The sequence below is a fragment of the Larus michahellis genome, chromosome 2 (genome assembly GCF_964199755.1).
Source record: "Larus michahellis chromosome 2, bLarMic1.1, whole genome shotgun sequence".
In the NCBI taxonomy this organism is placed as follows: domain Eukaryota; kingdom Metazoa; phylum Chordata; class Aves; order Charadriiformes; family Laridae; genus Larus; species Larus michahellis.
The window spans coordinates 1,936,121-1,956,580 of record NC_133897.1 but is presented as its reverse complement, the minus strand read 5'-3'; the positions used below and the strand labels follow the sequence as shown (position 1 = coordinate 1,956,580).

Sequence of the window (20,460 nt, the reverse complement as noted above, 5' to 3'; positions counted from 1 at the left end):
GGAGCCCCTTGAGGGACTGGAAGGGGCTGGAAGGTCTCCCCGGAGCCTTCTCTTCTCCAGGCTGAACCCCCCCAGCTCTCTCAGCCTGTCCCCACAGCAGAGGGGCTCCAGCCCTCCCAGCATCTCCAGGGCCTCCTCTGGCCCCGCTCCAACAGCTCCGTGTCTCTCCTGTGCTGAGGCCCCAGCGCTGGAGGCAGCACTGCAGGGGGGGTCTCACAGAGCGGAGCAGAGGGGCAGAATCCCCCCCTCGCCCTGCTGCCCACACTGCTGGGGATGCAGCCCAGGCTGCAGGGGGTTTCTGGGCTGCCAGCGCACATTACTGGTTTGTGTCCAATTTTTCATCCACCAGTACCTCCAAGTCCTTCTCCTTGGCTGTACCAGAGAACAGGTCCATGTGATCAGGGAGAGGCACCCCTCCTATGCCTCAAAATCAGGCCTTTCACACTCTTGTGTTAAAATTCAATCACCGAGACCTTTCATTTGCCACACCACGGGGCAAGGTTGGAGCTAGAAGCCACCTGGATGGGAAGCCATGAGAGATGAGGCTGCATGCTCATGCTGGCATGGGACATCACGTCAGCTGATGGTTGCTCAGATAGCTCCCAAGGTATCTGGGGCACCTAATGCCATGTAAGCCCAAAATTCTGAAGGTGGAGCAGCATTAAAACATTGGCCTCTCCCCACGTGCTCTCCCCTTCTGTCCCAGCTCCACTTGTATCTTGCTTCAACCTGCATCCAGAGTTTACATCCAATTGCCTCACCGGTGAGCAAGAGTAACATGGTGGGATGGTGTCCATGGGAACGAGTTACCAAAAAAGCTACCTGAGCAACATCTTTGCTGAGTCGTGCAGCATGGGACTCCCTCTGCCTCCAAACACTCCATTGGGCTCTACCAAAGGTGCCAGGCAGCAAGCATTGAGCTCAGCAAGCATTTGACCCTCAAGGGTCAACCGAGATCATAAGGCACCAGGAGAAGAGAAATAGGGGCAGACGTAACCCAAAACCACAGCAGGTACAAGGAGTGGGACTGGAGAGGGAAGGGCTGGATTTCCAGGGTGGAAATTCATCATCTTGTCAAGAATTGATGAGCACAACCAAGACAAATGTAAGCCTCTCCGGACCCAAGAGCTAGGTCTTGTTCTGAGACCTGTGCCTGACACTATAGTTAATAAAATCTTTGTGAGAACTTACATATATAATATTTTTGTGTGTATATATACATAAAAACTCACACAAACACATATATAACACAAACCAACAACAACTAGAAAATAAACACAGAGGAATGTTCCAGGGCAGTGAACTTGGGTGGCCAAAAATCCATGCCGGGAAGCAAAACCCAGTTCCGAGGAGAGGTGAAACCTGGGGAGAATTAAGACCCCACCAAGACGGACACCCATGAGGGGGACCTTCCCTTTGGCCCTGTGGCGATGGAGTACACAATCATTTTCTCGCTGCCGAGGCTCAGCTCAGCATCAGGATGTGAGGAATGGCCTCCCAAGGGCCCCATGCTCCAGAGCTGCCAGCATGGAGCTCGGGACGCTTCTCCCCAACTACATCTGTGTTCAGGGCTTGTTTATTTGTTTTTCATTAATATATACATAGATATACATGGCCTATAAAATATGAAGTCATAACTGAGATAGCCTGCTAGCAGAAAGAGTCTGGGCGGATGAATTTTATTGCATTAACGGATGTGTTCAGCTCCAGATCTGGGATGCTAGGGACTCTATTTTTCATTCTCTTTCAGCATCCCCAGCTCAGAAATTCAATTTTCCTCCGGGCTGCTCACAGCTGGATGCTGAGAGTGATGTCGGTGTGCCCGATTGACTCCCAGTGACTTCAAGGGATATACGCCGGTTGTTATCATGAGCTTCAGGCTGACACTTTCCAGCCAACAGCAGGGGGGAAGAAGAGCATGAGATGTTCAGCCCACACCTCTTGGAGGAGGCAAGCAGCATGAGGTGGATGCCCAGCCCCATAACCAATGGAAAGGAGAGGTGAGAGCATCTTGGAAAGCCAAGATGGTCATCCTTTGGAGATCTTTTCAAGACCTTTCTTCATCAACTAGCTCCATGCTGTCAGTCTCAGGGCTCTCCCCCAGCCCTGTCGCTTGATTTGAAGCTTCCCGAAACCTCACTTAGACTCTTTGGACTGCAAAACACCCTCAACCTACGGGGTGGGTCTTTTTGATGCCTCCTCACCGCCCAAAAAAAAAGAGATTTTTGGCAGAGTTCAGCTTCAAACACAGCCCCTGGCATTGTCCGAACCATCTCCATCCTCACCTGTCTCTCTTAGATCCCTTCCACGCACCCTGAGACCTCAGCAAACGGCTAAGCCATGTCCTGGGTGCAGATCCAACCTGGGCTCTCCTTGGTCCCTGATGACATTTTCAGGGTATTTTGCGGCAAACTCACGGTTCCAGCTCATTCTGCCGAAGCCACAGTGGTCTTACATGGCTAAGAGCTGATGCTTCCTCATCATTTAAATTGAACGGTTCTGGGCAACCTGTTCCAGCTGACGAGGGGGAGAAGGTCCTCCAAGCCTTCAGTGGAATGCCTCAAACACTCACAAGGAAGTAAATGATGGAGGCCTGACATTCAAAGGACTGGTAAGGCTCACACTTAGAAGTGTGGGAGGACTGTCCTGTGAAGACAAGCTAGCTCTGCCACTCGTGTGGTGAGCTTGCTAGTTCTCAGTTCTCAAGGCCATTGTGTCCGATGAGTGAGCTTTGCTTCATTATCCATGAAACGCATCCGGAAGCGCACACCCTGCATATGCTAATGAAGATTATAGAGATCACACTAAACATGCATGACTATGGCACTCGTCTCTCCACCCAAATCACGCTACACGTCACCTGGGAGAAGGGAGAAACCTGAGACAAGGCTGTCCTCGGCAAGGGGGGTGGACCGTGCTAATTCAGCAAACATAAAAGGGGAAAATAAGCGTCCCTGGGAGGTAAAACCGAGAAGATCGTGCCTGGGGAAGGGAATGTCCCAGGGAAAGGGGGATCCGTCCCCTGGAATCTGCACAACAGCCCCAGGGCTGGACCATGCCGGGACCCTGGTCCTATACTGGGATCCCTGTCCCATGCCAGGATCCCTGTCCCATAGATGGACCCCAGTCCCATGCCAGGATCCCTGTCCCATGCAAGGACTCCAAGTCCCATTCCAGAATCCCTGTCCCATGCCACAGTCCCTGTCCCATAAACGGACCCAGTCCCATGCCAGGACCCCTCTCCCATAGATGGACCTCAGTCTCATGCCGGGATCCCTGTCCCATTCCAGGATCCCTGCCCCATAGATGGACCCCAGGCCCATTCCAGGATCCCTGTCCCATGCTGGGATCCCTGTCCCATAGATGGACCCCAATCTCATGCCAAGATCCCTGTCCCATGCACGATCCCCGACCCATAGATGGACACCAGTCCTATGCCAGGATCCCTGTCCCATGCCAGGATCTCTGTCCCACAGATGGACCCCAATCTCATACCAGGATCCCTCTCCCATAAGTGAACCCCAGTCCCATGCCAGGATTCCTGTCCCATAGATGGACCCCAGTTCCATGCCAGGATCCCGCTCCCATAGATGGACCCCAGTCCCATGCCAAGATCCCTGTCCCATGCCAGGATCTCCGTCCCATGCCAGGATCTCCATCCCATAGATGGACCCCAATCTCATGCCAAGGTCCCTGTCCCATAGATGGACTCCAGTCCTCCAGTCCCACGCCAAGATCCCTGTCCCATGCACGATCCCTGGCCCATAGATGGACCCCAGTCCCATGCCAGGATCCCTGGCCCATAGATGGACCCCCATCCCATGCCAGGATCCCTCTCCCATAGATGGATCCCAGTCCCATGCCAAGATCCCTGTCCCATGCCAGGATCTCTGTCCCACAGATGGACCCCAATCTCATACCAGGATCCCTCTCCCATAAGTGAACCCCAGTCCCATGCCAGGATTCCTGTCCCATAGATGGACCCCAGTTCCATGCCAGGATCCCGCTCCCATAGATGGACCCCAGTCCCATGCCAAGATCCCTGTCCCATGCCAGGATCTCCGTCCCATGCCAGGATCTCCATCCCATAGATGGACCCCAATCTCATGCCAAGATCCCTGTCCCATAGATGGACTCCAGTCCTCCAGTCCCACGCCAAGATCCCTGTCCCATGCACGATCCTTGGCCCATAGATGGACCCCAGTCCCATGCCAGGATCCCTGGCCCATAGATGGACCCCAGTCCCATGCCAGGATCCCTGCCCCACACAGAGATCTCAGTCTCATGATGGGATCTCAGTCCTGGGTCAGGATAAGCGATGCTTCGCTGCAAGGCCCTGTTGGAGAGGGAAATGGGCGTGATCCTGCTCTCCCTCCCCACCATCCCACTCCAGGTGGATCCCCAGCCCCTCACGTCCTGCAAGGACGGCTCTGCTCCGGGCGATGTGGCCAATGCCTGTGGGGAAGGGGATGTCCGTGCTCAGTTTTGGAAATGGGTCCACGGGGACCAAAGCAGCAGGGCATCCTGCGGGGCTGGGAAACGGTACTTTAAAGGTTTAGAAAATAATGTGTATATTAGACAGAGGGTGAAGAACCTGCCTCCTCAGCAAAGCAGAGACGACTCCGGGCAGGTATTTCCAGGCAGAAGAGACCACCTTTGGGCCAGTGGCACCGAGCCGTCAGCACGGCTGCAGGGATGCTCCCAAAATTCGGGAGGATGGGAGGCTCGAGCAGCAGGTCCCAGCTCCCACGTACAGTTTTGGGACCTCTAGACCCCATCATCTGGCTGACAACGGACCTCTCCCCCTGTTCCCAGCTGGGCCTCCAAGCACAGGGTCCTCTGGCTGATCCCAGCTTCCTTTGAAGCTGGAATAAAAGTGGAACACACGGAGGAAAGGGGAAAATCAGGATGTTACATTTTGGCTTGTCCTAAAAGAGCATGCTTGGATTTTTCATCTCCAAATGACGTTTTCATGGAGAGCTGAGAGAGTGAAAATGATTCTTTCGAGAACTTTGCCTTGTGTGAGTAAAGGAGTTTTTAATTGTTTAAATATTTTTTTCGGGGTGGGGGGGCAATGGGAAATCTTTGGTGGGAGGTGCTGGCCATGCCAGAGAGGAAAGGATGTCAGGGCTCAAATGGGACTAGTGTTGAGGACTTCTGGTCCTTATCATGCCCCTATCATAGCATGGTTTGGGTTGGAAGGAACCTTAAAGCCCACCCAGTGCCACCCCCTGCCCTGGGCAGGGACACCTCCCACCACACCACGTTGCTCCAAGCCCCGTCCAACCTGCCCTTGAACCCCTCCAGGGATGGGGCAGCCACAGCTTCTCTGGGCAACCTGGGCCAGGGGCTCACCACCCTCACAGCCAAGAATTTCTTCCTCACATCTCATCTCAGTCTCCCCTCTTCCAGTTTAAAACCGTTCCCCCTCGTCCTTTAGGGGCGGGAGGGACTCATAGAATCAACCAAATGGTTTGGGTTGGAAGGGACCAGAAAGACCAACCAGTTCCACCACCCTGCCCTGGGCAGGGACACCTCCCACTAGACCAGGTTGCTCTAAGCCCCGTCCAATTTATGTCCCTTTAAGTCAACGAGGGAAAACACTGTTGTGAAGCCGAGGACGGTCCCCCACATGGTGTCTTCGTATTTATATTTGACACACATCACAAAGCAGAGGCCATCAGTCCGTCTCCGGCCAGGGAGGGGAGGGCAGCACGGGTACCACACGGCTGGGGGTTGGAGAAGCGCGGTGCCATCCCAGCCAGAGCAAATCTTGGCTTTGCAGAGAGCCCAGCTGCTGGGACGGGCTGGATGCGGTGGGGTTTTGTGCACGGAGATTTGCTGACATCTACAGGGCGTTTCATGGAGGCCGTGGCTCCACGGGGGACGCATCTTACCCGAGGTGGGGTCAGTCTCTTCTCCCAAGGAATAGGTGATAGGACAGGAGGAAACAGCCTCAAGTTGCGCCAGGGGAGGTTTAGGATGGATATTGGGAAAAATCTCTTCCCGGAAAGGGTTGTCAAGCCTTGGAAGAGGCTGCCCAGGGCAGTGGTGGAGTCGCCATCCCTGGAGGGATTTAAAAGCCGGGCAGATGTGGTGCTGAGGGACGTGGGGTAGTGGTGGTTTTTGTCAGAGTTAGGTTGAGGGTTGGACTCGATGATCTGAAAGGTCTGTTACAACCTAGACGATCCTATCATTCTATCTTCACGCTCCCCAGTTTCCTTCCCAAGGAAGGTGTCTGCCAGGCCAGGTCATTAATAACTAGCCACAAATACACCCGCGTGGTGGACCTGAACACTCATCTCCGTCATTGGCAGCTCCACGTTGGTGGCCAAGCCATCGCTGTCATGAGTCAGGGGGTCCTTTCCGTTTTTAAGCACCCTTGAAACATCACCACGTGCTCTGCCCGGTGCCGAGGATGTCCCTGAGCAGCAGATCCACCCTCATTTTCCACGCTGGACCCACAGGGCAGCGTTACCGATGGCCACCAAGAGCACCCATGACAAGTAGCACCCACCTACCCCTGCAGCATGGGGTGCCTGGCTGCCACCTTCACACTTGGTGACAGATCTTGGTTTTCTTGACCAGAAGCAGCCCGACTCAAGGACAATAAGGGTGAGGGGCACTCGGCTGCCTCCTACCCAAGGAAAAATAGGGCAAAACAATAAAAATAGCCCCAAAATGACCCCTAAGAAGGGGGCTGAGCTTTCACCCCAGGGGCTTTTCCCCTAGAGAGCCCAGAGGGAGTCCACAACCACGCACCAACGTTGGTGCACAGCGCTGGACACTCGCTGGCCCCGGTACGGGTCTCCCCTCGCTCCATGGGATGTCTTTCTCCTTGTTGGCCCCGTGTGCCTGGGGGAAGGCCCCTCCAAGGGGTGACAAGCATCAGCCCGAAGGGAGGACAGAGCAGGGATGGCTGCAAACGTCAAGAAGAATGGAGGAACGAGAAGACGTTTGACCAGATCTTTGCTCCAAGCTCCAGATCTGGAAGCAGGGATGGCGTTCTCGCAGGTGGAAGGCCCCTGCTCAGATGTCCTCACCACACACAAGCAGGGAGCGGTGGGCAGTCACAGCAGACCCTGGCAGAGAGACAAGCGTCCATCAGCCTGTACTTAGCATGGATGGGGCCGATCCTGTCCTGCGTGGGGACCTGGTCTAGCTGGTGACAATCTGAGACTCCAGCAGGCAGGAGGGCAAAAATGCCACCCCCCTCCAAGACAGGCTGCTGCCGCATGAAGGACCTCTCCCCCTGCCACCAGCAGCTCTTTTCAACGGGCTTTTAAAAGCAGCAGGATGCGTGCGTTAACAGGAACACTTATTTTTAATCACAGGTGAAGTCTTCTGTAAATACTGCTGGCAAAGCCGTACGCACCAGATGTTTTACCTCGGGACAAAAACACTATCAAATCCAACACAGAGGATTCAGGAGCCCATGCAATCAAGCCTGGCCCCAAGACACCCATCCTGCAAGATCTCCAAGACCTCGAGAAGATCCCAGGGAAGATCCAGGGTCAGCTCTGTCGCATCCCGCCCCCTCGCTTCTTTCAGCAGCATGGGGTTGGCGTCACCCCAGGCTGCTGGGTCCAGGAGTTGTGCTTGACCTGCTGTAGCTCGGCCACCTCAAACTTAAGAGGAACTGAAGCCCACTGCTCCCCGTCCCGGGGAAACGAAGGGGACGGGGACTAGCAAACAGCGGGCTGAAGTCCCCACAGACATCAGGGAGATGAAATGAGCTGCCTCCACCCAGCCCTATGCAGAACAAGTGACAACTCCTTCCGCTGTGGGACTGGTTTATTACGAAAAGATCGGTTAATGACAAGCTTTGTCAATTATAAAACACACGGAGGAGCTGCAAAGCCTGGAGGGCCAGGAAATTTCCGGGAACAGAACAAACCCCACTTAACCTCAACTGGATGCAGAGCAGCCAACAGGTTCTGGAGCCTTCCAGCAGAGTTATTCTGCACATGTTGGACCTGACCATGGATGTTTCCAAATACTCACAGCCAGCTCTCCAGAGCGAAAGACCTCGTTGTTCGCCACGGGGCAGTTAAACGAGCTCTTCTGCAGAAAGAAGCACCTTGAAAAAGGCATCTCTGGGCAGGAACAGGAGTATCGGTCCCCTGCGAAATGGCAGCGCCTCTCCAAGACCTGCTGGAGAATGCGTGGGCATCTTCTTGCTCACCCAGCAAGCAAGAGGAGAGTTAGCCTGGATTTACCTTCTCTGGCACAAGCCATTTTGCCCACACCTTCCTTGCTCCAAGTCCTGGCAGCCCTGGTTCAAGCTAACGTGGGTGTTCTATCCTGCTCCCATCAGCTCCCCGTGGTCCCAAAAAGCTATCTGTGAAGCGTTCCTCAATGGAGGAACAGCCACAGTCCAAGAGAGGACAGCAGGACTGCTTGGATCTGCCCCCTTCCATCAGGCGTGGTAGGATTCATGGGCTTCTGGCAAAGCCTTGGTGAGCGGCATGGCCCGATGAGATGCCTCCACCTGAGAGCAACAGGATGGGCAGATCCGCAGAGCCCACCAAGAGTCTGCTGGATGGACCTCCTCAGTCGGAGTCGCTTCCCTCCTGCTTTGCTGACCCCACAGCGGACGCCAGCTCCTCCTCCTGCCCTTTCAACCGCTCTCCTGCAAGCGAGAAACAGCAGTGGTTTAGCGATAAACCGGCCATACTGGGGAACCCGCAAGGCAGAGGACCTGAACTGCAGCCCCAAGCCCACGAACATCCTTCCCCATCGCACAAACCAAGCGCGCGTGAAGCCTTGAGGAACCTACTTGGGACCGACAGCTTCACAGACCCTTTTGGGAAGGGGATCAAGCTCCACCAGTCCTTCCCCAGCCCAACAGCAAGGCACTGAGCTCCCAGTAAGGACCATGTAATCCCTCTGGAATAACTGGTGACCCCATAACACCATCCCTGCGGCACCATAACGCACGTATCAATTCAGCGATGGCTCTCTGCGTCCTCTTCTCCAGCTTCTCCAGTTTCTTGGCTACATCTCGCTTCAAATCCCTGGGGAGGAGAGCGACAACGTCAGAACAAATCCTCACCCCAGGCAGATGTGAACACAGGGGCCACGTTACACCTTTCCCAGTGGAAGAGAAACTCCTTCTCTCTCCTACGAGCACCATGGAGCAGAGTGTGCGGCTGCCACCAAGGCAGCTTGTGGGCAAACCAACCCCATGTCCAGAGCATCCCTTGTCACTGAGACCACCATGGTGACAAGCACCCCAAAGGGATCCGTAGAAGCTCGCTGTAAGCAGGAAGAGGGAAGACAGCCCCATGCCTTGTGTCTCCCTCAACAGCAGGGCAGCGTTTCCCATTTGGAGCACTTTTAACCCAATCTGGACAACCTCGAGGTGACGGTAACCCACCGCTGATGCCAACACCCCTTTACCAGCGTTCCGCAGCCACTCACCAGTCTGGCTTCCTCGGGGCCAGGTTTGCCAGATCCTAGGAAGGAAGAAGAGACACCCAGTGAGAGCTGCAGGTGAGGTTCAAGCCTGGATGCAGACAGACGCAGCCGGCAGAGAGTGGTTCTGAATATACGTACCACCTCGTCGATGATGGGCTCCGGCTTGGCGGCCTCCAGCTGGTCCTTCACCTTGTCTTCCACTAGATGGGGGAACAGGACCAGCATCAGCGGAGGGCGCAGCGGCAGGACACCAAGGGGACAAGGCACAGGGAAACGAACCCACCAGAGTTCTGGGCTTGGCTCGCAAAAGCTTTTATAAAAGCCCATTTGAACCTCTTTGACTTAAGAGGGGAGTAAATACGAGCGAGTGGGTAGAAACGTCCCTCCACCCTTAGGAGACTCCGAAAAATCAGCTGAAAATGATGCAAACCCAACAACCCTTAAACGCCAAAATAAGCAGCAAGAAGTCTGCTGGGTTCAAGTCCTCTTTTCGTAAGACCCGCAGGGATCAGCTGCTCGGCAGGTGTTTAAACTGGAATTTGACTCACTGTGACTCATTTACGAGGCCACTGCTTGAGACACCTTGGAGGAATCAAGCTCCAGCCCAGACCTTACGTAAAGGTCTGGAGATACTGGGGATAATGGCAAAGCACGCGTGGAAAACAGCCCTCCATCCTTCAACTGGGCCGTCTGTGCAAGGAGCGGGGTGAGGGCACCTGGGAGAACATCCCTGAGGGATGCTCCAGCAAACGGAAATGCCCGAGGCACATTTAATATTAATCCACTTCCAAGTCCTAATTCCTCTGTCCTCCTCCATCCCCAGCCTCTGCACGGGAACTGCAGCCAATGGGCACCGCAGCTCCAAAGAAGGGCTGGCAGAGAGCGCGGGTTTTACTGGAAACGGTCAAAATCGCCGTCCCCAATTCCAAACCACACGCTTGGGAAGAGTCGGGGAAGTTTTCGACTTTTTTTACAAAAGGATAAAGAAAGCGCGGTGTCAGCACTCCTGTCTACCAGATCTCTGCCGTGCTCCCAAAGGCAGCCTTTTTATTTAGGGCATTTTTTGAAGAGATCTATTCCAGGAGGACTCAATATTTCAAGATCAAGGGAACTTCTACCCTTTGCCTCCTTCTCAAGAGCTGCGCGGAGGTTCAGTGCTAGGAAACAGCAGCCCGAATGCCCTGGACTCATGACTAATATTTGTTTAAAGGTAATTCAAACAAAAAACAGCCTGAATCTCCTTGAGAATCCTCCAGCGAGAGCTCGGCTCCTCTGAGTATCAACCCTTTGGTTTGGGGCTGGACTCGGTGTGCCGACACACACCCACTTGTGCAATGCAGGGTGTGCAGTCCCCACGGGCGAGAGGGGATGATGAAGCAATGGGGCCGGCAAGCACCACACTCGCCCAGCTCCCACCACGGCTGCTTAGACACGCCAGCACCCTCCAGGGCTGCAGACACTCATCTCCTAGGACCTACCACCCTCCCACCCTACCAGAGCAGTTCCCAGTGGCTCTTTCCACCTTGGGCTGGAGCGAGCAGGAACGCTGAAGTTTCCAAGCCATGTGATTTTTGGAAAGGAAAGGTCTAACCCATCCATCGTGCAGAATGGTGGCTGGATGCAGAGTCCCGTGCCAGTTTATTTGTCCTCACAACCACCAAGTCCTGCTTCACTCCCTCACCGCAGACGCCAGCACCACCATTGGCAATGCTTCTGCTTTCGTGCTCCCTCATTCCGCCCCCCACGCTCCTGCTTGCGCCCACCTGAAGCCGGCTTGGCCTGGGGCACCTTCCTCTTCTTCAGCTCCTCATCTTCGGGCTCGTAGTTCCGCAGTTTGAGCTCCCTGGGTAGGAAGGGGAAGAGCACAGAGCAGTGAGACACGTCCATGCCACCCTGGACCACAGGCTCCCGCTAGCGAGGGGCACACCTGCTTCACTGGCTGCAGGGAGCAGCCAAGGGCCACCAGCGACCCCCAGAAGCCATAAAAGACAGGGTCAACCAGGAGCTTGGCAAGATAAAGACGATGTCTTGGCAAGCCAAGCAGAGGGAGATAGTAGTGGACCCCTCGCAAAGCTCTCAACTTCAGCCCAGCTCCGTTTTAGGTGTCGACCCAGTGATAGACTCAGGATGGAAGCACCAGAGATCTACAATCAGGGAAAAAAATGATCCCAGGAGGGTACGCGGAAAGGACAGAGGGAAATAAAAGAGTATTTAGGGTACGAGGTGGTTACCCAGTCACCAGAGATGCTTCAAACAAGGGTGCAGGTCAGCCATGCGGTGCAAATACAGGGAGCAAATTCAGGTTCCTGAGCAAATGGGTGGTGGAGCTGGCGGTGACAGGGACGGTGACACCCAGAAGTTCACCCCTCCCTCCAGCAGAGCTCAAGAGACAGCAGTCAGCCCTCTCCCCAGGGCACACACCACCCCGATATTCGGATGCTAGTTCTCCCCCTTTCCAAGGCTCTTCTTTTTTCACCTCTCCCGAATAATCTGGGCCCCAAATGGAAGAACCACTAGACAACCTCAGTCCTGTGCACCCTGAGGCCAATTCCTCCCTGAAGTCAAATCCTGCAAACTTCCAGCAGAGGCGTTTCCAAAACCAGAGCCCTGAAAAATCAACCTCGTGGGACTCCATCCCACCCCCGGCTGCTTACGCATGCGTACAAGGCGCTCTGCAGGCGGCTGGATCTATATACCAGTCCACCAGCCCACGGTGCAAATTAAGTAGACTAAACTCATTTAACACCATCGATGGGTTTAATCAGTTTAAATAGAAAGTGAGGTACTTGCTGCCGGGTGATGCTCCCGCCCCAGCTGTCAGCAAAGCCTTCGGCAGCGATGAGTGTGGCTGTGCCGCTGCAGAGGAGGATGCAGAGAGCCCCGAGGAGACACAGGAGAGGGCACTTTTATCAACAACGGTTGAATATGACCATTTTTCCACCCAAAAGATATCTGGGGCCGCTTCCCTGCTGGGCTTTACTGATGGAGAAGCAAGTGAGACGTGACCCATCCCAAGGGCTTCCAGTCAAAGCAAAGAGAGACAAAAGAAAGGGTGAAGAAGCTACAGCCCAGGAGAGGTGAGAAGAGGAAGGTCAGCGGTCAGACGGCTGTGCTCATCTGGAATAAAACCCAACCATGAAGGTCCCTGGAGCACAGGAGGAAGGTCCTACCCTTCCCACACCATCCCATCCCCTCTCCGGCAGCTGAATCTATTTGCAAGGGGTCCGACCCACACCCTGGCCGGTGCCACGGAGGTGGTGGGAGCGTGTGGCTGGAGCTCAGCAAGACCTAACCGAGATAAACGCGACCAGCAGAGTGGAAACCAGGGCCCAGGCAGCTCAGGAGACTCGCCGATGTTTCCCGTGTCATCAAGCCCCGGTCCCCCGAGCCCATACGTCAGCATAACACCGTGAAACGGGAACAACTTTCCCCAGCGCTGGGAGAAATGATGCTCAAAAGAAACACGGGAGAGATCAGCGTGTAGCTGCGATACCTCCCCCAGGCCAAGAGCACCTTCAGCCCATGAAGACAAGCTGCTGCGCACCGGTTTAGGTGTATTTTTACACACAGATGCCCTGGAAGGAGGGATTGATTACATTAACCTGTCCCCATCCCCCTCCAGCCTCAGCCATAAAGGCAGTTCTTTCCAGGAAGGCTGATCTCGGAGGATAACGCGATTATTTTTTTGCAGGAGACGTCATCTCCAGGCACGCAGAAATCACCGTTATTCCCCGATTTTACGGACAATCTCCACTCAGCAGGATTTCGTTGCTAACCTGGGAGGCCGGGGGAGGAAGAGGAGCAGCTAATTCATCCAGGAGGCAACAGGACGTCAGGCTGCGATGCCTAACATCTGCCTCACGCTCGCGGGAGAGGATTTATCTGACAAAGTGGCAGACCCTGCAGAACGCAAACTTTCGATATCTCCCAGAGCTTCTGGTCTCCTTAGCTCAGGTTTAGAAGGATTTACTCCCAGCTGAAAGGCAACCGATCACAGACTCCCTAGGGTCAGAACACCTAAAACAAGAGAGCTACGAGCGAAGCCAGCTGTTTCTCTCGGTCCAGCAAGATGTTCGCATCACACCTCGACAAGCGATAATTTAAAATCCTCGTTTTGTGCGTGCGATGGGAGCTGCGGCTGCTCGGCCACGGCCAAACCAGTGGAGAGCCGAGAGGTCTTCTGCTCACAGCAGAAGCTCCCGCATCCCGTATTTCAAAGGGCACCCGCTCGGCAGGTCTGGTTCCTGCTACAAAAAGGGTGTCCAGCCCTTCCTTACATCGCTGCAGGGCTTTGGCACCACTTGGGGAAGGCTCAAGGAAGAGGAATTGGGAGTTTAAACCTGCTCCCCAACACTCTGCCCACCGAGAAAGCCCCATCTCAGCATGCAAACAAAGGCCTTGCCGTCCGGCACTGCTCCTGCTCGCCGCAGGTTTATCCACAAGATTAAAAAAAATAAAGCCACAAAGCGCAATTCGGCAGGTTTTGCCACAGACGGGACGAGCGGCGGCGGGGGGGGTTGGCAGAAGGGGATGGCGGGGGCGAAGAGGAGAAGGGCTGCTAGGCTGCCCCCAGAAGATTCCCGGTGCTTTCAGATCCTTATTAAAGCCCTGCCACTACCGCAAGCGCCAGGAGAAAACAAACGAAAATGGATGCCTTTAATTAAGCGTGCGAGGCGAGAGCAGCTCTCGCACCTGCCTCCCGTAATTCGTGGTGCCCAGCGCTCCCCGCGGCCACCTCCTCGGGGGGCTCGGGGATTTCACCGCGTACCAGCCCCACCAGCGCTCACCAGGAGCAGAAGACTCGTCTCCCTCTTTTTCCGTGCACGAATATGTCTGTAAAGACAGAGAGACGAGCAGCAGAGCAGCGCTACCCCATGCAAACTCGAAGGCAGGCAAGGGTTAAGAATATATATATATATATATATATATATATATATATATATATATTTAGAAGAAGTTACTGGTTTTCCACGGAGGTGGGTTAAATAAAGTTCAGGTGCCAGCGGTTCCTCTTAGCGCTGCGTTCCAGAAAGACGTCCCGGTGTGCTTTACAAGTGATGAATTATTCAAATTAGCCCGAAAACAACAAAACAAAAAAAAAAAAAAAACAAACCCAGAGCTAACAGCAGGCTCCAGAGGACAGGGAGGTAAGAGCCGGGTTAGGGAGTGAAGGCCCTGGGGGTGGAGGACATGTCACCGGCACTAACACAAGTGCTTAACGCTCCTCGGGAAGGACGGAGCATCCAGAAGAGACCTGGGTCCGAACCATTTGGCTTTAGGGTGGGATCAAGCTCACAGAGTCACAGAATTGCCTAGATTGGAAGGGACCTTTCAGAATTTTTATCAGCAATCTGCCGACAAACGATGGATGTGCCCAACCCAGAAGACCTCCTGCTCCTTGAGCACCTTGTGGTGTGTTTCCCAACCCTTTCCAGCCCAAACCAGCCAGGACTTCTCGGGACAGAGGCAGCTGTAGTCTCGCAGCGGGTGCAGATCTGGGCTGGAAGCTCCTAGGACCGCACGAGGATTTGGGCCGCTGCAGCGATTACAGAGGAGAGTGACGGACACAGCCTCCCAGCATCTCCTAAAGGCCTGTCAGGGGCAGTGTGTTCCCCGTTTTGGGTCAGGAATGCCTCAAATCTGCTTTCCAGTTAGTCCCAGAGCTCCTCACTGGGGAAGAAGAAGAGATGGCAGCTTTGCTTTGAAGCAGGCGGGTTGGAAATGGCACGGCATGCAGGGAATGCGCAGAATGCGCCCAGCTATCTCGACGGGACACTCAAAGCTCTCCGCGAGGTTGTTTTTTTGCTTTACTCCTCCGGCCCCAAGGGCTTTACGGAGCAAAGACCAAATTTTTTTATTTTTTTTTTTCAATTGATAAATGGAAGCCTTCTGGCCCTACCTCACCAACCTTCTGTTTCCTCCGCATGCTGATGTCCTTGTGTCAGGAGCACGGGGAATGGGTTTGCCAAGAAACCCCGTAAGAGGGATTTCTTCAGATGTCCCAGTGTCCCCGCTCCCGTAGTTGCTACCACGAAACAGGCAGCTGGAGCTGCACCCACTAAATCACTTCAAAAGCGCCTTCCTATTTTTACCTCTCTGAGGACAAGGGCCGAGGGAAGCTGGTTAGGACATCTCCAGACACTTTCCTTAGCGCTTCTGGAGGTGAAAGAGGCAAGCAGACCTCAGGAGGAGCCCAGCAGCACTTGCAGACCCGGCTCACTCTGCCCAGGATCAGAAGTGGGTGTCCTCCACAGCTCTTCACCTCTCGGTCTTCCCAGATTTCCAGCTCTTCACATTGCTCTGCTTAAATGTCTCTCCTGCTCCTCAGCATTGGTTCCAGGCACCTGATGAAGCTAGGAACAAAAAAAAAAAAAAAAGATGCTCCCTCTCTTGCATCATGACAACAAAGTGGTTTCCAACACCCAGATCCCATATGACCATTTTTGAAGGGTCATGGTAGAGCCTTTCCATTCTTTGGAAGCAGTTTAGGGAAGTCCTGGGTGTTCTCAACCCTATCTCAGCCGCTTCAGGCCATTTCTTTTCCAAAGCCCTGGAGAAATATCATCTGGTTGGAGAATTTGCTGCCCTTTGACCTTCCCAAGCTCCTCCAGAGCCCCTGTTTTCAGAACCTTCCATTTTTTTGGCGACAGTCACTCCAATTTGCTTGAAACCAAACGTTCTGGGAAACCATTTCCATATTGCCCTTTAAAGAGGAACCCGCGCAAGAATTTCGTTTTCTTTCTCTGCGTCTCCAAAATCCGCTTAGTCCTGGGAAGCCGCGCTCAAACACCTAAAGAAATTACTGCTACAGAAGATACAAGGGTGGTCTCAAATCCTCACAGGAGAGGTGGTTTGGTGGACCTTCTGCTTCACCATGTGCTCCCTGAGGGCCAGAAGGTTTGAAGGAGCAGGGTCATGGCAACCAGACAACCAAGGACAGCAAAGCAGGAGACTTCAGCAGCAATCCAGAAGGTTTGGGATCCAAATTGCAGGAAGCTGAGCTCCGGCCGAGCTACTGAAGAAGCTGAAAGGAGCAGGGTGGCTGGGGTACTTGTGGGGCCATGCGGTGAAGGTGTCCCCTGGGGCACCACTCAGATGCTCTTCAGCGGCAGTAAACACTTCTCCTCAAAGTGCCTCTTCCCTTTTCTGTTTCCAATTGCAAACCACATAGCAGAAGTCATTTTTCAAGCTGCTTCTACAGGTCCTCTGAATTTTTTGCTGGAGAAAATTCACTGTATACTGAGTTTAACCGACTGACAAACTTCCTACCTTCTGCAGAGCCCATGGAAAGAACCAGATTAAGACCATCTGGGTGAAGATTTCAGGCTTGGATTCTCGTACCCTCTTTGCTCCCCTTTGTCACCCCCCCACCGACCTGCTGCGCTTCCCTGCAGTGAGAGACCCCCCTGCAGCGCTGCCTCCAGCTCCGGGGCCTCAGCACAGGAGAGACACGGAGCTGTTGGAGCGGGGCCAGAGGAGGCCCCGGAGATGCTGGGAGGGCTGGAGCCCCTCTGCTGTGGGGACAGGCTGAGAGAGCTGGGGGGGTTCAGCCTGGAGAAGAGAAGGCTCCGCGGAGACCTTCCAGCCCCTTCCAGTCCCTCAAGGGGCTCCAGGAAAGCTGGGGAGGGACTCTGGAGCAGGGAGGGGAGCCATGGGACGAGGGGGAAGGGTTTTCCACTGCAAGAGGGGAGATTGAGATGAGATGTGAGGAAGAAATTCTTGTCTGTGAGGGTGGTGAGCCTCCCCCAGAGAAGCTGTGGCTGCCCCATCCCTGGAGGGGTTCAAGGCCAGGTTGGATGAGGCTTTGGACTAGTGGGAGGTGTTCCTGCCCAGGGCAGGGGTTGAAACTGGATGGTCTTTAAGGTGCCTTCCCACCCAAACCATTCCAGGATTCCATGGCTCTATGACACCTGGGTGCACCACCTTCTGCTGCAGCTTTCCTGGAGGCTGGGCTGGCTCGAAAGTAAGGTCTGTACATCTCCAGCCTGCCCCACCGCACACAGTGACCTTTCCAGCAACTGAGATACACACCGAGATGATCTACATCTGCTCCAAAACCAAGAAACGACTTTCACATCCCAGAGGTGTACCACGCTAACCAAAGCTGTCCTCAGGCCCTCTTGCAGTAGGCCAGAGACATCTCTAATGCAGAGGTCCAGAGCTGCTGTTTGATCAAGAGGGTGAAGTTGTTGCCATTGTTCCTGGATTCCTTGCCCAAGGCAGAAAAGGAGCAAACAAGCAGAGGCAGAGACCCACCAGCACCCACCCTCCGAGGAGCAATCTCCCTTTGCTGGGAGAGGGCAGCTCCTGCTCAAAGAGCCGAGCGTGTCGGAGCACGTCCTCCTCCCCGAGCGGCTGCCAAAAGGCACTCGAGGAATGCCAAAAAACCACACACCTCTATTACATTCAAAGCCCCCAAAACTTGCCGAGGCAGCCGGTTTCTCAGGACGTGCTTCTTTGGGGAGCGCGGATGGGGAGAGACGTACCCCCAGGTGTTGCAGGAGGAGGGCTGCAAGGGAAGCTCTTCAAATGCAGGAAGGTGCCATGAGGCCGTCTGGCCTCCCACGCTGCTCCACCAGGCACCCGAGTGCTTTCCAGGCAGACACGAGCAACTTCAACACCAGTAAATACAACGGGGACAAGACCCACGCTCAATCTGCTTCACAGGACCCAGGCTGGGGATGTAGGACCAGGAGGTGGCTGATGTGCAAACCCTGACCCTGCCTGCAGCACCCAGCTACGCTCCTCCGCACGCTGGTGCAAAAGCATCCTTTGCCCATGGTCTTATGGGGCTTCTCCAGCTTCTTCAGCTGATGATGGGTCAGAAACCATCTGCCACCCTCGAAGCTTAAGCCAAAAAGAGGTCCTGAAGGTACCTTGGTAGCACCTGGATGACCACAGACCTTGACATCCCCCCTAGCTGGCCTCAAAACCTGACTTCGCTGCAGCTCTGCACTTCAATAACCTAATTCAGGTCCATCATCTCAGCACAGAAGTAGCAGAAGGTCTGCGAGCGATACGATGCTCCAGATAAGCTCAGGGTTACGTACAGCCTTGTCCTCCCACACAACACCACGAGCGGGACAGATGGGAGGTCTAAGCACCCAAAAATCAACGCTCAAAACGCTGTGGTTTGGTTACAGCAGGGATGCGTTCCCAGTAACGACTACTGAAAAAAAATGGAGTGCTGGGAAGGTGCCGGGAACTCAGAGCCAAGGGCTGGGTAGGAGGGACCAGGGTTTCACCGTTGGCTGCTCACCCTTGCACCCTGCTGCTGGGGGACGGGCAGAGGGACACCCAGCCTGTCCAAGGCAAAGCCAGGGTCACCAGGCACCCGCTGAACACATTGACAGCCTCTGTTAGGAGGGTGCAGCCAGGCTTCGGACCAGCTGAAGCTCCATGGGGCCTTCTCTGTGAAAATAGATCACCTGCCAGATATCTCCTCCAGAGATGGGCGCAGCTCTAACCAGAGGGAAGGTCCGCAGCATCCTCACAGCTCTGGAGGGAAGAAGGGCTCTGCACTGCACCAAAATCACAGAATGGTTAGAGTTGGAAGGGACCTTAAAGACCATCCAGTTCCAACCCCCCTGCCCCGGGCAAGGGCACCTCCCACCAGACCAGGTTGCTCAAAGCCACGTCCAACCTGGCCTTGAACAACTCCAGGTGCATCCACAACTACATCTACAACTCCTCAGGGCAAAATGGGGACAAGCATCTCCAGGAGGGAGCCTAGATCCTGCCGGCTCCTGCATCTCCTCACCCAGTACCCCACTGGTTACCAGCCAGGTGGATTCAGCCACCTAAACTCTTGTTCTCCCTTCTCCAGCACCCAGCAAAAGCCACAGCCTTGCCCCTGCCCAGCTCCTCCTGCCGTGGGCCAAGGATTTCCTCAGCAGAGGGGACACGCTTTGGGTCCCTGGAGATGTGGGGTGGTGACGGAGCCTGGCTCGTTGCATGGTGTCCATCAGGACAAGCCACCAGTGCTAACAGCTTCAGCTGTCCTCACAGATGTTAACCAAACCCACCACGCATTCTCAGCTCAGCCGACACATAAATGCTGCTCTCTCCTCTATTTGAGTATATTGTTTTTTATTTATTTTATTTTATTTTTTTTAAGCTCTTCAGTAAGGTCTCCAGGCTGTAAGGAAGCACATCCCACAGCCGTTATCCTCGCTGCTGCCTCGCCTGCCCTGCCAAGCCAAAGCCAACACTGAGCAGACTCGCTGCTGTATTTTTCTTTGGTGCAGAGATTAAAAAGGAGGGAAAAAAAAAAAAAAAAAATATGCGGTTTTGACCTGCCCCGTGACATTCTTCCCACAGCGAGGGGAGAGATCGCGTTTCCCAATCCCTGCCTCCCCCAGCTCCTCCCAGAAATTCATCTCTGCAAGCGGCACCGCACGGAGCTGTAATTTTCAAGGATGACTAAGTGTTGAAACACCAGCAGCTGATTAACAGCAGCTCGCCGAAGCTTAATTTCTAGTTAAGTTGAAGAATTGGAGTTTTATTATTTCCCCCACCACCACCACCATCCCCTCCAAGCACTACCTAGGCTTTTTATTCACACTTTTAGACCCCCCCCACGCTTGCAGAACTGCAGCCTGACTTCAAAGCTCGACGCCTCCCTGGTCCCGGCGGGGTAGCAATGCCAGTCTCCGGCCAGCCGTGGCTTTCCGCAGCCTTGCGGATCCCTGAGCCCCAAATTAACTGCTTTTCCCCAGGGGAATGGGGTGGAAGGGCCAAAGTCCACCCACACCCTGTTCCTTGCAAAGGCGGATGGCAAATGCCGCGGCGGGAGGCGTTTCCTGGTCAGTGGGCTAAGCGTAAGAGGTTAAAATGTAAAAAAAAAATAAAAAAATAAAATAAATAAATAAAATAAGCCGAGCTCTTCGGAATTACAGATAGAAACTCCCCCGAGAGCTCAGAGCAGAGATAGCCGGAGCTGAAATTGCTGCGAGCGTATCGGGGTTTTCGCAGAGGGCTTCGTCAGCACTTGTTCCTGCGGTGGCAGCTTGCAGCGTGAAAGATAAAAACAAGGAACAA

General features: G+C 54.3%; 1 protein-coding gene across 2 annotated transcripts in view; it reads right to left on the bottom strand.

Annotated features, from left to right (window-relative positions):
- Positions 1–4,530: 4,530 nt before the first annotated feature.
- Positions 4,531–20,460, bottom strand: part of CCDC12 (coiled-coil domain containing 12) — a 46,888-nt gene continuing 30,958 nt past the window's right edge. The window contains exons 3-7 of one of the 2 annotated variants that reach the window (XM_074573870.1): positions 11,184–11,263; positions 9,559–9,620; positions 9,424–9,458; positions 8,941–9,017; positions 4,531–8,632 (exon numbers count right to left, since the gene is read on the bottom strand). In XM_074573870.1, the coding sequence (XP_074429971.1) occupies positions 8,553–8,632; positions 8,941–9,017; positions 9,424–9,458; positions 9,559–9,620; positions 11,184–11,263 (334 nt within the window). In that variant the 3' untranslated portion in view covers positions 4,531–8,552. The remainder of the gene's footprint in view (positions 8,633–8,940; positions 9,018–9,423; positions 9,459–9,558; positions 9,621–11,183; positions 11,264–20,460) is intronic. The other variant, XM_074573871.1, reaches the window with a different exon arrangement.